The 15998-nt window shown below is 37.7% G+C and overlaps 1 protein-coding gene across 2 annotated transcripts in view; it reads left to right on the forward strand.

Annotated features, from left to right (window-relative positions):
• Nucleotides 1–15998, forward strand: part of LOC138704822 (major facilitator superfamily domain-containing protein 6-like) — a 110567-nt gene that overhangs the window by 80692 nt on the left and 13877 nt on the right. For both annotated transcript variants that reach the window (XM_069833112.1, XM_069833121.1), the window contains exons 4-5: nucleotides 11160–11372; nucleotides 13981–14505. In XM_069833112.1, coding sequence (XP_069689213.1) covers nucleotides 11160–11372; nucleotides 13981–14505 — 738 coding nt within the window. The remainder of the gene's footprint in view (nucleotides 1–11159; nucleotides 11373–13980; nucleotides 14506–15998) is intronic.

Genomic DNA, 15998 nt, shown 5'->3' on the forward strand with positions numbered 1-15998 from the left:
TGGTTTAGTTATAAATATTTTTGTCTCGAAAATTTTCATGCACTAGTTTCCGAAATAAATTACTGTTACTGGTGGTCTGAATCATCCTGTATATGGTTTCTGCATGGAATGATAGCCCTATATCAACAGTCCATGAAACTCGAATAAACGCATTTCGCCAGAAATAGTGACGTGCTGTTTCTGCTATCCCTGATTCAATTACTGTAGCAATAGACGAACTAAACAAAAAAAAATTAACAGCATAGAACACGGTGGATATAACATGTAGGTAGGCCCACTACGCATGAACAACATTTTACCAAGGGAGTTCTACACTACATACCAGCTGGAAGAAGTCTTTCGGGAAGATGATGATATGATGGCTAATATTATCAACTTTTTATCATTAAATTTGTTTTATAAATAGATAAAGATTAGTTCGTGAAACAGCGATAATGTGGAAATTGATATTTAGATGCATAAATCTATATTAGGACTATGAAATATATCTTCTACTCCACCAAAATGCCTTCACTTGAAGTAAGCCAAATTGCATAAATGTATATCAGTGTAAAGTTAACTGGTGACATTTAGAACTCTGCCTTTAATATTTGCCTGTCCATTAGAAATGTGTAGTTGCTGACCTTTCATTCTGCACATCATATTTGTCATACCTTGACCTAATTATGAACACAAGGCGAACTGAGTTGCCAGGTACTCAAAGTACTTTTATCTGCGAAATATTCGCAGAGTCAGAATTGTTGCTACAAGGCTGACGTTAGATTTGAACATCTGCCAGAGCGAACCTTCACATCAGCATACGTATACACAATGCCACAGTGCATCAGTGCATATATTAAGTAACCAAGATAAGTGACTTCATTCTCAGTCGTGTGGGAAATGTTTACTTGTCCCAGACATTCGTAAACTGAAATGAAATGAACACCTGCTAATAATTAAATTTTACAGCGTGATAAGCAGTGGTTTAATTCTGCATACTGTTGTGAACTCGATAAAAATGCAGAAATAAAAACGCTTTAAGTATGTATTTGTGGATAAAAGGCCGCAATTTTTATAGAAATAATGATCGGCAGCAACCTTTTAATAACAGATACATTTATATATCCTGTCTCTAAGTAAGTCCCAATTGAATAATTCTTTTATTCAAATGCTATCTTACCATAGATAATGTTCGATAGCTCATACGACGCACAAGGTGTCCAGGTTTTGTTTCATTATAGTGACTGGATGTCAGCGCCATGTGTATGTGACAACTATCGATGTGATAATCCAACTGTTGCCAGACTCTGGTTAACATGTCAGGTCTCACCTTAACTGTGGCTTCTTCAACCCTCATTCGGAGTTTCTGCAGACTTCGTATAAAGGTGGCACATAGACTCTGACCTTTATTTAACCACACAAGAAAAAATCGCTTAGGATTAAGTCCGGAAATCGCGGAGGCCATTGTTCACCGCTGTAGAGTAACGGTTAGCGTGTCTGGTCGTGAAACAAGCGGACCCAGATTAAAATCCTACAAGTTACCTTGTTAAGAGTAAATGCTGGGTAACTTTCGGCGCTGGCTCCTGGACTCATTTTGCTGGCATTATCACCTTCATCTCACTCAGACGCTGGACAAATATTGCAGTTGAAAAGGCGTCGTAAAATAACCCAATTAGAAACACTGTATATGTGCGTGCGTGTGTGTTTGAGCGTACGCGCGTGTTTCATTGGTCAATGTTAATTTTATATTTGTGAAACTCTCTTATATAGACGGATTTTCAGTAGACATAATATCACTAATGTTTGGTTGCAAGAAAGTATTTATTGTATTGTTAATGATCCATTAAGTTCTAAAGAAGTGTTGCATGATAACGCAGAATTCCTGCACGGAAATATATGTATGTCGGTACATTGCAATTATATGATATATACTCAGTGATTTAAGACGGCGCACATTCCGACCACTTAGTCACATGTAATGAGTGCACCTCTGCACATTAATGTGTTGGACATTGTGCCACTATTACACATCTGTGACACAGTGCATGAGGGTTGGCCAATAAAGGGAAACTAAGAAGTGGAGCTTAAACTGAGAGGATTCAATCCGGCATCGGAGTTGGAATCCGGTGTGGCTTAGTAGATAGAGCGTCAGCACATAGAGCTGAAAACCCGGGTTCGAATCCCGGTGCCGGAGAGAATTTTTTTCCGCTCACCGATCTTTCAGCTCAATTAAGAAGTCTTACATTTGTTATATTGCGTCGACTCAAACATCTTAGAAATCTCCAAAGAATACTCTTTAACATGCTTGTTTCCTTATTAGAATCTGACTACTACTTTTTGAGTTGTTATTATTAAGTATAAACAATTCGAAAATATTCTACTTCATTGAAAGTCTATGTGAGTAACGCCTTCTCCCGTTATTGGTTGACAATTAGGAAGGAGGATGTGAATAGTATATTATGTGATTCTTTAAAACCAACGGAGTTTTGTAAGTTGTTCCCCTATAGTAAAACATCTACTGCGTGTTCAGTTCAAAATGTGTCATTGCTCGCTGTATGTCGTCATGTGGCTAGCCGATGAGCCTAGAGAATTCAATCTTCCTACACTTCTGCAGAGGCGTATTACCTGTGTGCCAGAGAAGTTGTCTAGCAAGTACGGCGTTCATTCTGAAGAGTACTTACCGATACGTACGGTAACGCCGGTAGTGGCAGGAATGTGAACTGTTTGGAAACACGTATTGAGGTGAGTTATTTTCTTACTATCGGGAAATGGGGAGAGGGTTAAGACGATTACTTACGTATTTGTTGACATTAACTTCGACGGTCAACATGGACACGGAGCATTTGATTTGTATTGTGGAATGTTGCCGTACGCAACCGATGATAACAAATACCCTGCGTACGACTTGCCCGCGCAAAACACAGTTCAAAAGAGGTTATGGTAGCACACAGACCGTACAGGCCGCCATCTGTTGCTACGACGTTCAAGTTATACCGTACACGTTCTCAAGTTCAGATAGAATGCCTTGATTAATAGGCAACTTCTCTGACATAAAAGCTTAAACTCGCTTCAAATCGCTGACTCACAACAGTGACGTCATGACACACTTTCAAATGAACACCCAGTATAAATCTACTTTAAAATGCTACAGTTAAAATTACAGTTTAACTCGGGGTCACGATAGGTTTCGCTTCATAATGGAAGAGTTATGATCGTAACCAATGTTTCTCATCTTGTTCGAACCCGATCAGATTTTTTCATTTATTAGCTCATCAAGAGTTTATCGAAAATTATTTCTTTATAACTTCTTGCAAAACAGAGAGGGACTTAGTAGTTTCTATAATTTCCTTAAAACCTCAGCCTGATTACGATGATGATGATGTCCCACGTCACTCAATTTTTTGCAAGGTGATGTGCGTCAATACATACTCGCCTCTGTGAAGTCTCGCATACAGACGACTGATCTGATAGCACGGCTTTCATTCTTGGAAGCGCACAGTGACCTTGTCGCATCTATTATTGTGAAGGGAAAGCTGAAGGAGGCCAGTTTATTAAGTGCTGGAAAGTTTCAAGACGAGGTTTCTTGCGATTCTTTGTTTTATATACTTAATGGTTTACCTTCAGCCTTAAATAACTTATCCCAAGCTATCTTATTTGCGGAAGTTACGAATGTGATTATCCCAAGTAAACCATATGATCACTTTATAAACATTTTAATACAGTGTTAAATCTAGTGAATGAATTTATACAATGCTAATGTCAGATCTGTGAAATATATTAAATGAAATGAAACATTTCTAAATGTTGTGTTTCACTCGAATCACACGTAGAAATAAAATGATGGCAATTGAAAGCCGAAGGACGGATTAGGTGGAAAGACACTGTCCTTTCTTGTTGGTAAGTCTTTTGTTTGTGAAAATAAGATCGAATTAGACGATACAACTTGTAGTTCAATTGTTATTCTATTAGGTACTAGGTACAGTAACTGGATAGTTAGCATAGTATTTCTCAAACTTTCCCACACGCGGAACCCTTCTTAGTCTCATGTTCAAACATCAGTTTATTAGGTGCTAAAAGTTCCAAAACAAGGTTGCTGAATTTTTTGAATGTCAGCGTCGATAAGAACTTTTTAATGAAAGTCAGATATCGGAGAAAAATGTAATTTAGAATTCTAAATTCAAGCTAGGCACCACCTGGAACTAGGACTGCAGGTTAAATTGGGCTGAATTAACGGCAAGGCGAGTGCATTATATTTTTCTGTACTTTATAGAGCATTATATATTATTGTTGAATTGAGTTTTGCATTAAAACCTATTGTTTTCAATGAAGGAAGTTGGCCTACTCTTTGATTAGGATTGAGATGTGTCATATTATTAGGCTTAAATATTCATCTCCACATAGAGGAGGATAGTAATGACCAAGGAAGCTTTTAACAGAAATAGGAGCATCTTCTGCGAACCTCTGGATAAAGAACTGAGGAAGAGTCTAGTGAAGTGCTTTGTATGGAGTCTGGCATTATATGGAGCAGAAACATGGATTTTACGACGAAGTGAAGGGAAGGGAATAGAAGCATTTGAAATGTGGATATAGAAAAATGGAACATGTGAAGTGCACAGACAGAATAAGAAATGAAGCTGTGTTTGAAAGAGCGTGTGAAGAAAGAATGATGCTGAAACTGATCAGGAAGAGGAAAAGGAATTGGCTGGGTCACTGGCTGAGAAGAAATTGCCTACTGAAAGATGCATTGGAAGAAATGGTGAACGGGAGAAGAGTTCGGGGCAGAAGAAGATATCAGATGATAGACGACGTTAAGTTATATGGATCATATGAGGAGAGAAGCCACCAGCTTGGCTCTAGTCGGTTAAGGCGCTTGCCTGCCGCTTGCGTTCGGGTGCGGGTTCGATCCCCGCTTGGACTGATTACCTGGTTGGGTTTTTTCCGAGATTTTCCCCAACCATAATGTGAATGGCAGGTAATCTATGGCGAATCCTCGGCCTCATCTCGCCAAATATCATCTCGCTATCATCAACCTCATCGACGCTAAATAACCTAGTAGTTGATACAGCGTCGTTAAATAACCAACTAAAATAAAATGAGGAGAGAAATAGGAAGGCAGAAAATAGGAAATACTGGAGAAAGCTGGGTTTGCAGTGAAAGACCTTGGGCAGAACACTAAATGAATGGATAGAGGTTTCACTATTGTCTTAAAAATATTGCAACCTATCAAAGCAGCTTTTCCACATAAACGAATGTAAGTACAGTACGACTCTAATTCTGTGAATGATTGTAAGCGTACCGTGGCTTGATAAACATTGATTATATCAGTTCAGTTCAGGCACTGGCACCGAGCACATCACAGACGGTAAGAGATGTCTGTCAAGCGGACGTCTTTAAACATGCAATAAAAATTGTAAGTTACTCGTCGAAATTCTAAAGTAATGGAGAAAAAAATTGGAATAATTAGGGTACAGAATAAATATTCCATATTGTAATTACTGAAACTCTAAAGACAGGCTGGAATAAATTACTTACATAGGAAGACGAAAGGGCGACTTCTGAATAAAGAAACCTTTGTAAAACCCACCGGTCATTATGCTATAGGCCAGGGTTAAAGCCACAGTCGCATTTTGCTACTCGACTTCTAAAAATCTAACAAACTTGGAATGTAAATGTGCAAAAATGCGACAAGTACATTGGACTTCAAAAACGAAGATGGTAGTGAAGAAAATGAAATCAGAGATGTGTTTGAACTAATCTGAATGTAAATGAAATGCTAATTGCATGGGCAATGTTAAAATAGTACATTATGCAACGAGCCTATAATGATAGTAATTAAGAAGCGAGTATGGATGTTTATCAAACGAGCGCAAGCGAGTTTCATAATTTTCATACGAGCTTCTTAATTACCATTATAGGCGAGTTTCTTACGACTTTTTATGCTCGACCATATTTCTAACTTGAAATTATTCAGATGTATATATGTTATTTGTATCTGACAAGATCGGAAGTGACCTTGTTCTAGGTCGTGAATTGTGAGATGTGCGCAGACGCGAAAGTATTGATTTTTTCCGAGGAACAATAATGTCATTGACCTTGATGTAATCCCGTTAAACTTTATATAACCTTGATTATTGAATTCGACATTGAAAACCGAGATGACAAATTGATTTATTTGAATATTATTTACAATTAACGCTAATTATTATAGTAACAGAACATAACCTTCTGCGACAGTATTGGATTTCCAGCCTCCGTGACTTTTCGCTAATTCTCTTTCGAGTGCATATCCGAGAATAATCGATACTTGCGGTTTTATAATGGTACAAAGCTGACTTGTCATTGGCTGAACACCTGTAAGCTGAGTTGTCATTGGCTGAACACCTGTACTTTAATGAGTAGGTGTACTTTAATGACATGCATTAAAGGACTGCTACCAGGTGTATAATTACTACATTTCGGCATGGTCGAGAATAAAATTTATTAAGCAATAGATGTGCAGGAATGGATTTCAAAGTGTTGGTGCAATTCATATAAGTTAAGTGAACAATTTCTTCTAATTGATTTACATAATTACATCGCTTTTATTGTGAGCGAGGAGTTAGTTGCATGAATCTTGTAAAAACTGGAATTAGAAACCGTCTTTCAGTAAAAAGAGTTAGCACTCTGCTAACAATAAGTCTTGAAGGGTCTACTAGTAAAGAATTTCAATGTTTAGAGTGCCTATAAAATAACGTATTTTAATGTGATGTAAATTCGGCAGTAATTGTTTCTAAACATAGCTACGTATAACGATTTACTTACATACGTTTATCTAGAGTGTAGTAAGATGGATTGAAAGTAATGAAACTCCAAGAAACAAATTACACAACTTTTTGTTTCTGCAAACCTTATTAATTTTATCTTTCTGTACAATTATTTAGAACGTTGAACAAGCTTTTCGCAATTTGCACAAATATAATTTTCCATTTGTGTATTTTTGCGACAATTATTTATTTTCTATCTTAAATCCTGTTATAGGCTCGACTCTTATCAGAGCACTTTGTAAAATACTACTTAAACTATAAGTTTGTTAGAAACTCTATTAGTTCTAAAAAAATATTACAGCTCATAAAAGATGAAGAAAAGCATTATCTTTTATATATGGCGCTGTAATTTATGTTTAGTATTAAAGCAAATGTTACATTATAAGAGGCGCATGAAGAAAGTAAGTTTCCCTATAAAAAAAAAAGAAGAGACACTTTCAGGAAAACATTTATTGGCAACAGGTACAGCAATGTTTCAGCTATTTTTCAACATAGCCACCATCAGATTTGAGACACTTGTCCTACCGTGGAATCAACTTTTGTATCCCTCTGTCGTAGAACTTTGCCGCCTGTGAATGGAACCAGCGTGTGACAGACGTCTTCAGCTCTTCGTCGTTGCCAAAACGCTCACCGGAGGACAGGAATTTCTTGAGAGAGAGAGAGAGAGAGAGAGAGAGAGAGATGTTCGGCCCATAGACCTGACAGAGCTGCCGATGAATTTCAATTGGCGCAATGCTTTGTGCATTAAAGAACTTTATCACCGACCGAACCTCGCAGGCGGCGGGAGAAGGAATAAGAGCTTCCATTTTGGACCACTGCTGCCACGCTACTGGCACCAGGCGGGACCTGTCCGGGTGGCATATGATTGATACGTCATAGATCTGTTACGCATGCGCAATTGACACGGCTAGTTACGTTTACTTTCAAGGGGAAAAAATCGGGAAACTTACTTTCTGGATGCGCCTCGTAAAACACTGCGTCCTTATTTTTGGTACTATCGTCTTCATGGATCTTTTCCTAGTGGGTCTGCATAGGTGCGATCTTAATAGGGCTAAATAAAAACAGATTGGCTCTTTCTGTGAAGGATTTTATACAGAATTGAGGTGGTACTATAATTCGTTATTCTTCTTATGCAGTCGACAGACTGAGGGTCCGATTAAATTCGGCAATCCTCTCTGCACATATTGCAATGCAGCCGAGTGGAAAAAAAATGGATTGAGGAAGCCTTGCAAAGACCTGTCTGGCCTGATGCTTTATCGTTTAACGAGTAGAATGAAACATTTTACAGAGACATAAATAGATTCTGGTCCAGCACCTACATACGACAGCACTGAAGCTGTTTGAAGTTCTCTAAAAGAGGACACTGGAGTTTAAATTACACAAAAGTGCTTCCGGTGGCCGTTGATGTAACAATAAAATTCCATTCCATCGCAACAAAACGCTGGCGGATACCGACCTACACCATGGCTAGAGAACAACGCCTTTCGGACACTGAACTGCAATCAATTGGAATGAAAAACGCTTGTGTCTACCTTTCATAACTTTTAAATGGCGAATCCATTACTGCCAGGAAGTGAGGAAGCTGATCGCGCCGCGACTGTGAGGTACACCTGACTTTGCCATTATTTATTCAGTTTTTGTATAGACAGAGTGGCACAGGGAAACAGGAAATTTTGAACTAACGTAGATGGCACGAATAAACTGGCACAGGGAAACAGGAAATTTTGAACTAACGTAGATGGCACGAATAAACTCAGTATAAACATTATTTATTGATGGAAATACATGTACATAATATGCCACTTATGGTGCCATTATTACACAATGTCACTTGTCATGTTATCATACTTCTTGAAGATGATGTCGGAAAGATGTGCTCCATTTCGGCGTACACATTCTGATAACCTGGTGTGGAAACTCTGGAATGCTCGGTGCATCATATCTCGAGGAATGCCAGTGTTTTCGTCTTCAATCCTCTGTTTTAGTTCAGCGATGGTTGCAGGACGTGTGCGGTACACATTGCTTTTAAATGTCTCCACAGGAAGAAATCGCAAACACTGAGATCGGGGAATCTCGCAGGCTATGGAATGTCACTGTTACATCGACAATCGATGGAAGCCGTTCGCCAATTGTTAGGAAGGCGAGTCATCTCACGTAACGGTGATTCAAAAATGGGGAAATAAGTACATGGTGCCATTTAAGAAGAAAACAGACTCCTTGGCACACCCTTTATAAATGAAAAGCATAGTATTTGAATACATATTCAAAATATCCTTCTTTGATACCTTACAACTTTTGTATAAACAGTTTGTTCATAATATTAGAAATAAGAAAGTTATAAACATTGTTCCATACTTTTTACTCACTCTGTATGTATGTTTAATGTGAGAAGTAAGAACCGTGCAATATTCAGCAAATTTCTTAGTCACTGATAATATGCTACTGCGTAACTCTTCACAGATACACATCATGCATAACGTGGCCCGTCAAAATGGTGCAACTTGAAAATGGGTCACAGGCCTGCCACCTATCCCCAGTATGCGGAATCCGAATCATGCATGTGAAGTGAGTAGGCATTAGGCACATGCATATTTTTTTCGGAAATTTTGGAATGTGGAACGTTTAAAAGAACACATCACTGCTACTTACAATACATCTACATATGCCGAACACATAACTAATGCTGACCACACATACAATAACATAAATACAGACATGAAAATCCTACATATACAACCCAAAAACCAAAAACTCAACACACTAGAACAATATGAAATATACAGACACACCAAAACACACCCTGATCAAATTCTCAACAACTGATCAATTTCAGAACACATTACACTATTTGACACCAGATTTCAACACTTTTCAACAATCGAACGCACCCACACAACAGGCAGCGAAGTTGGAGATGACGCCGAGATCTAGTAGGCTCTGAGGATGGTGTGAAGAAACACCGAAAGAGCTGTAAGCCGCACATGCTTACACAATTAACACGAGTAAGATCGCCATTTAATCAATTATTTATATTCAAGTGTTAAAAGTAGTGTACGAAAGATTCAACATGGATTACAATTTCCATTAGAGTCGACACTTTACGTCTCTCATGTGAAAAGTTCCGTGATCAACCAATAAAATGAAGAGTTGTCTATATTCAGCAAAGAAGGAATAGATCACTCACACTAGACGTACAGCAGTTTCAGACTCTATCTTGCGTTGAAATCTCCTAGAAATATTTACCGCAATTTCGAAGGTAGATTTTTTTTTACACAGTCTCACAGAAAACTGTATTTTTTCCATTTCCAATAACTTCAGTTATACATATATCTAGTATAAAAGAAGAAATTAATTCCCATTCCCTTATCTCAATAGAAATTAACATAAAGAAGGCATTGTTCACATAACTGGGTGATCCAGACAGAGGATGCAGCTTTTTTTTTCAAGAGACTGTATTCTTTTCATTAAAGATCTGAATTAAGACAATGTGAAATGTTTATTTACGATAGTTATTTGATTAAAATGGGGAGTTTCCCGGTAGGTGTGACAGACGTATCATAATAACAAAAGATAAAATGTATCTACTTTCACACATGATTCGATCTGTAAAAAATAAATTAATATCATCTGTATGATTTCAATCCACTTTAGTTTAGGAAAGAGCTTGCTGGTATCATTAAAGAATTTGTCGTTTTCTTTCAGAATAAACAAGTAATGTAACCTTAAACCGGTACTTATATGTAACTTAAATTGTACTCAAATTATTTCGCAGCCAATATGTGTATAAAATATTAACAAATTGAATTAATTGAATGAACAATTTATAACAGTTAATTAATGAGGACCTGTATTTCTCAGAAAAGACATTTAATTATTCAGTGTTAGCAATATACCATGCTCACTAAAGACTAGAAAAAAACCACTATTCATGTATAATATCAGGAATCAACTGTAAATAAAAAATGACGGAACGAAACAAAGTGCTTAATTTCTGAATACAAAAGATGATTATATTACTTTCAGAAATGAACGCCGATGGTATTGCGCTAAATAACGAAGACGTATGACTTCATATTCTGTGACAACAGTATAAAGTTGTCGAAGAGTAGAGCCTAATCCAAAAAATTGTTATCCCTCCTGGTTGAGTGTTAGAGAAGGCCGTATGGCCTTAAATCTGCCAGGTTAAATAAATAAATAATAATAATAATAATAATAATAATAATAATAATAATAATTATTATTATTATTATTATTATTATTATCATTATTATTATTATTATTATTACACTTTTAGGGCGTTCAGTATGTATTAAGGCCTACTTGTCGAAAGCAACAATAGAAGACATCCAGTGACTGATATGGTATCTCTTTCCATAGATCCTGCTGGCCATATTTTCTGCGTTGGGGGGCGCCGTCTCGTTGCTGCTACTTCTGGTGCCTGTGGGTCGGGTGACGGTGACGTACCCGGAGCGCGTGATCCTCGATGTAGGGTGCGGCGGTCTCCCGGGTGACGGCTTTCTGGATTTTAACATCAGTGACGATCAGGAGTGTCACAAAGTCTCTTCGCTTATGCACGGCAGAACTCACCAGGTAATGTACAGTCGTGTTATTTGTTACCAAGGATTATAAAAATCACCTTTGAAAATGATCAACTGTCCACTTTCTAGGGTGATTAAAATATTTCGTCAACATTTCGGGTGGGTGCACAGTGCTTTAAGTGTTGTAAAGCTCTGATAGACTACCATAGAGTATTAAATGGCAGTGTACAATACGGCAGCTTTCCTACTATTATTCGTAGAATGTAATGCAATCTTAGATACACCAAGACTCTACTAGTTGCATGAACAACAGGCGATGTTATCTATCAATGCTATAAAAATGACGATATAATAAGCAGATTCTATAACATACAGGTTCGTCATCTAGATGTCGGCATTCGTGTCTCCAGATCATGAGATCCTGGGTTCCATTTTGGTCCCGAGCATGGCAATAATCTTCAATAAGACTATTTTAATACTGCAACTAATAAAAATCTAGAAGCTAAGTTAATGTAGATTATATAAATAATTTCTGTAGGCAGAAACACTCCAGTGTTCAAGTAAATGCACATTTCAACAGGTCTCTTCTTAAGAACACATTATTGCACAAATATTGAAATAGCATTCTAATATAAATCTAATTTATAAAAGTAATGTTAATGTTAATCGTGTCCTACATCTGAAGTATCGGAACTGTACGATACAAAAACCGCCAACAAGAAGAAAGCCAAATGAAAATATTGGATTTCGATTACTATAATACAGCGGCAAATGGGAGTATAAGGGCACAGTACATCAGTTATTCATAGATTTCAAAAAGGTATATGACTCCGTTAAGAGAGAAGTTATATATAATATTTTATTGAATTTGGTATTCCCAAAAAACTAGTTCGATTAATTAAAATGTGTCTCAGTGAAATATATAGCAGAGTCCGTATAGACCAGTATCTGTCTGATGTTTTTTCAATTCACTGCGGACTAAAGCAAGGAGATCCACTGACCTTTTAACTTTGCTCTAGAATATGCCATTAGGAAACTCCAGGAAAACAGAGAGAGTTTAGAATTGAACGGCTTACATCAACTGCTTGTTTATGCGGATAACGTGAATATGTTAGGAGAAAATTGACAAACGATTAGGGAAAATACGGGAATTTTACTTGAAGCAAGTAAAGAGATAGGTTTGGAATTAAATCCCGAAAAGACAAAGTATATGATTATGTCTCGTGACCAGAATATCACTTACAGAGAAGTTCGGAAAAGAATATATTATTATTATTATTATTATTAATATTATTATTATTATTATTATTATTATTATTATTAAAGAAAAAAAACAGTGAATTTTTCATATTGTTAAAAAAGTATAAGGACAGATAGAAATAGATTCTTTCAAAAGCACCGGCATAGTAAAAGATACGTAGAAAATATTTAATTAGACAGTCAAAACTGACCTTCAACATCAAAATCAAACATAAAACATGAAAATTTGTTTATAATGTTGGTACATGCCAACATACCTTTCATCGGCCTCGGTAGCGCAATCGGTAGAGTGCTAGCCTTCTGTGCTCGAGTTTGCAAGTTCGATCCCGGCCCATGTCGATGATATTTAAGTGTGCTCATGTCAGTAGTCTGAAGTCTGACTACTGTAATATGTAGCTAGTCGGCGATGTATGGAATGGAGGGGGAAAGGAACTGGCCATCTTACCCCATTATCTCCTGGCCTAGTAGCCTCATTAGTGATGTCTTCTTGGTATCACTCGTGAGGTTCAGACCTGTATTCGGACAGTTGCCTAAACAACAACAACAAAAACATGTCAGTAGATTTACTTGCATGTAAAAGAACTCCTATAGGACAAAATTTCGGCACTCCAGCGACGCTGATATAACCTCGACAGCTGCGAGCGTCGTTAAATAAAACATAATTTACAATTTTTTTTGATAAGATGTATTTGTTTCAGAACACTTATTTAGGACAATTTGAGATATTTGCTTGTCGTTTACATATATACATACACACATATACACACACAGTAGCTTTGAAAAAAATTCTGAGCTTTGTATTCGGAGGAAACCGAAAATGATATTTAAATCCACTTAAAATCGTAATATTTTTCTGATTACCGTACCGTTTGACAGACTGTTTGAACCTAGAAGCATTGGTAGGCTACTTTTTATTGTTCAAATGCACACATATGGGAATTAATTTGGAACCACCCTATCTAAGTATTTAATAATAATATCTTGATATAACGTTTAATTAATCTAATTGTTCATTTTAATAGTGTTGTTTCAGTCTGTTGAGTGTCGTACATAAAATATCCTTGCTATGTAATTGATTTGGCCAAAAATATTTCTAAAACTGATGTCTGTGGCTGATATTGAACTCTTATCTTAATTCATGGACCAATTTTCGGGTCTTGAATTACTAGCATTACCTCAATTACCATCATATTATTATTATCATCCGTATCATAATTCAGGGATAAGTATTAACATTTTGAACCTAACCAATAGCATCATTTGACCTATTTGTTATTAATTTGGATCGTTTTGTTTATTTTCCGTCCCAATTCATCCTTCTAATGTTGTATTAAAAATCATAATGTGTCAGCCATTAGTCCTTATGTTTCTGTTATCTAGCAACGTCTTTCTGCCGATAGGTAGACGCGGTCCTGGAATCGTGCGGTTTTGTCTGCCAGTCCAACGCCGATGGCAGCCAGATCCTAGAGACGCTCAGCTACGACGTCGTCATCGACAGGCCTTCGTCCAATACCTCAGAGACGTACTCTTTCAGATTCAACCCTGACCAGAGGTCGACGGGCGTTGGCGACAAAGACTTGCGCAGCCGCCGCAACAGGAAGAACAACGACTTTTACAGATCGGCAATCCGGAACCTGTCCAGCAGCTCATACTTCTTCCCTACAACAAGTCTGTACAACCTCTCGTGTGTGCTGGTGAACAGTAGTTACACATCAGAACTGTCCGGTGTGCCGGAGTACCAGTGCAGTTTCGGAACGGAGGCAGCTGTGGACGAGAATATTACGACGATTCAACCTGGCAGGGAGCGATTCAAATTAACCCTATATGGCGGCAACAAGACCAACAAAGCGTCTCGAGTGCTGGGATTGAGTGGCTGGGCTTCCAAGGAGAACTCTAACGCAACATGCAGTGACGTGTACAGCCAGGTACAGTGTTGAGACTCATTTCACTATCTCAATGTTTGCAACAAGTGTTCAGAGGCCTTGCAATTCTACTATCAAATTATAATGACGTCAGGAATAATTGAAGGGTCTCCTGCAAGAAGGGGGTGGCTACTAGAGATGAACAGAACTAACTGCCGCTCCCGCTCTCTGTGTTCGTTGCATTTGTCTTTCGAGTCTCGTCTCGTCATTCTCGTGCGCTTCGAGTCTCGCTCATCATTCTCTAAATAGTATTTGGTCGGCGTGGAAAGTTTTCGTAACTTTGAATAACATACCTCATTGAAATAAATACCATTATAAATGTTTAAATGAGACAAAAAGACAAAACAGAACAGTATCGTAGTTATCACAATGTTCTGGTTCTATTATATAATATTACCTAAAATAATAATCCGTGGCGCTACAGCCCACGAAGGGCCAAGACCGACCAGCCGGCTGCTGGCCTCACGGCCACATGCCGAAGCAGAGGTGGACGATCATCCAACCAGAATGGAGGTATCGTAACTCCCAAAGTGCATCACGATGCTGGGTGGGCACCGGTCCCATACACTGGTCGAAATTTCATGAGAAAATTTCTTCCCCATGAGGACTCGAACCAGCGCGCATTCCGTAACGCGAATCCTAGACAGGATGCCTTAGACCACGACACTACGGCGCGGGACATAATATTACCTATGGTTATATAAATAGAAAAAAAAATCTCAAATAAATTTGAAGTTCTAAGAAACATAAAACATAACTTTAATACATTTTTACTTGAGATTGCACACTAGATTTCAAACATATGAAAAGAAAATTTCTAGCCTTTTAATAAGGGCCTAGTAATTAAATAAAGACTGGGGAACGGATTATTATACACTGAAAGGTAGAGATGATGTTTCAAATAGGCTACTTGATTGTTTATACACACACATATATATGCCAAAGTAGATAAAAGTTCAGTCAGATATAAACAACTGAGGCGATTCAAGGCTGCTTGACGTTCGGGACTTCGGGAGTGATCAATCTCGGAGTTTCGAAACACTCGCAAGCAGTCTTTACGTCAACGACGCGACGTATACAACATTGTCCTGCGGGGTTTCGGCTTTGCAGGCGCTTTGGTCTTGCTTTCTCGATCTTTGTTCATCTCTAGTGGCTACACTTTTTGGTGAAATTAATGATTTGCTTGTTTCATAAGTTAAAAAATATGCGTGATTTTCTAGTGCAAGAACGATGTGATTCCGAGCATTTGGTAATAAGTTGCAGTGGAATTGGAGCTGAGCTCCCAATAGTTTCGTTGCGAAAAGGAGGCAGCTGCTGGAGCTATATACAGAATGAACCGAAAGTAATGTTCTTAATTTCAGGGAGTTATTCTTTAAGATATTTCAAGCGTAACAGTTAAATACAATTTTGCTCGTTTGTGCTTCATTTTCAAGATAAAAATTGTTTTGCAAATCAAGCTTCCAGGTGTAACTCCCTGTAAAGTTATACCTGGAAGC

Source organism: Periplaneta americana, chromosome 1 (assembly GCF_040183065.1).
Source record: "Periplaneta americana isolate PAMFEO1 chromosome 1, P.americana_PAMFEO1_priV1, whole genome shotgun sequence".
Classification (NCBI taxonomy): Eukaryota; Metazoa; Arthropoda; class Insecta; order Blattodea; family Blattidae; genus Periplaneta; species Periplaneta americana.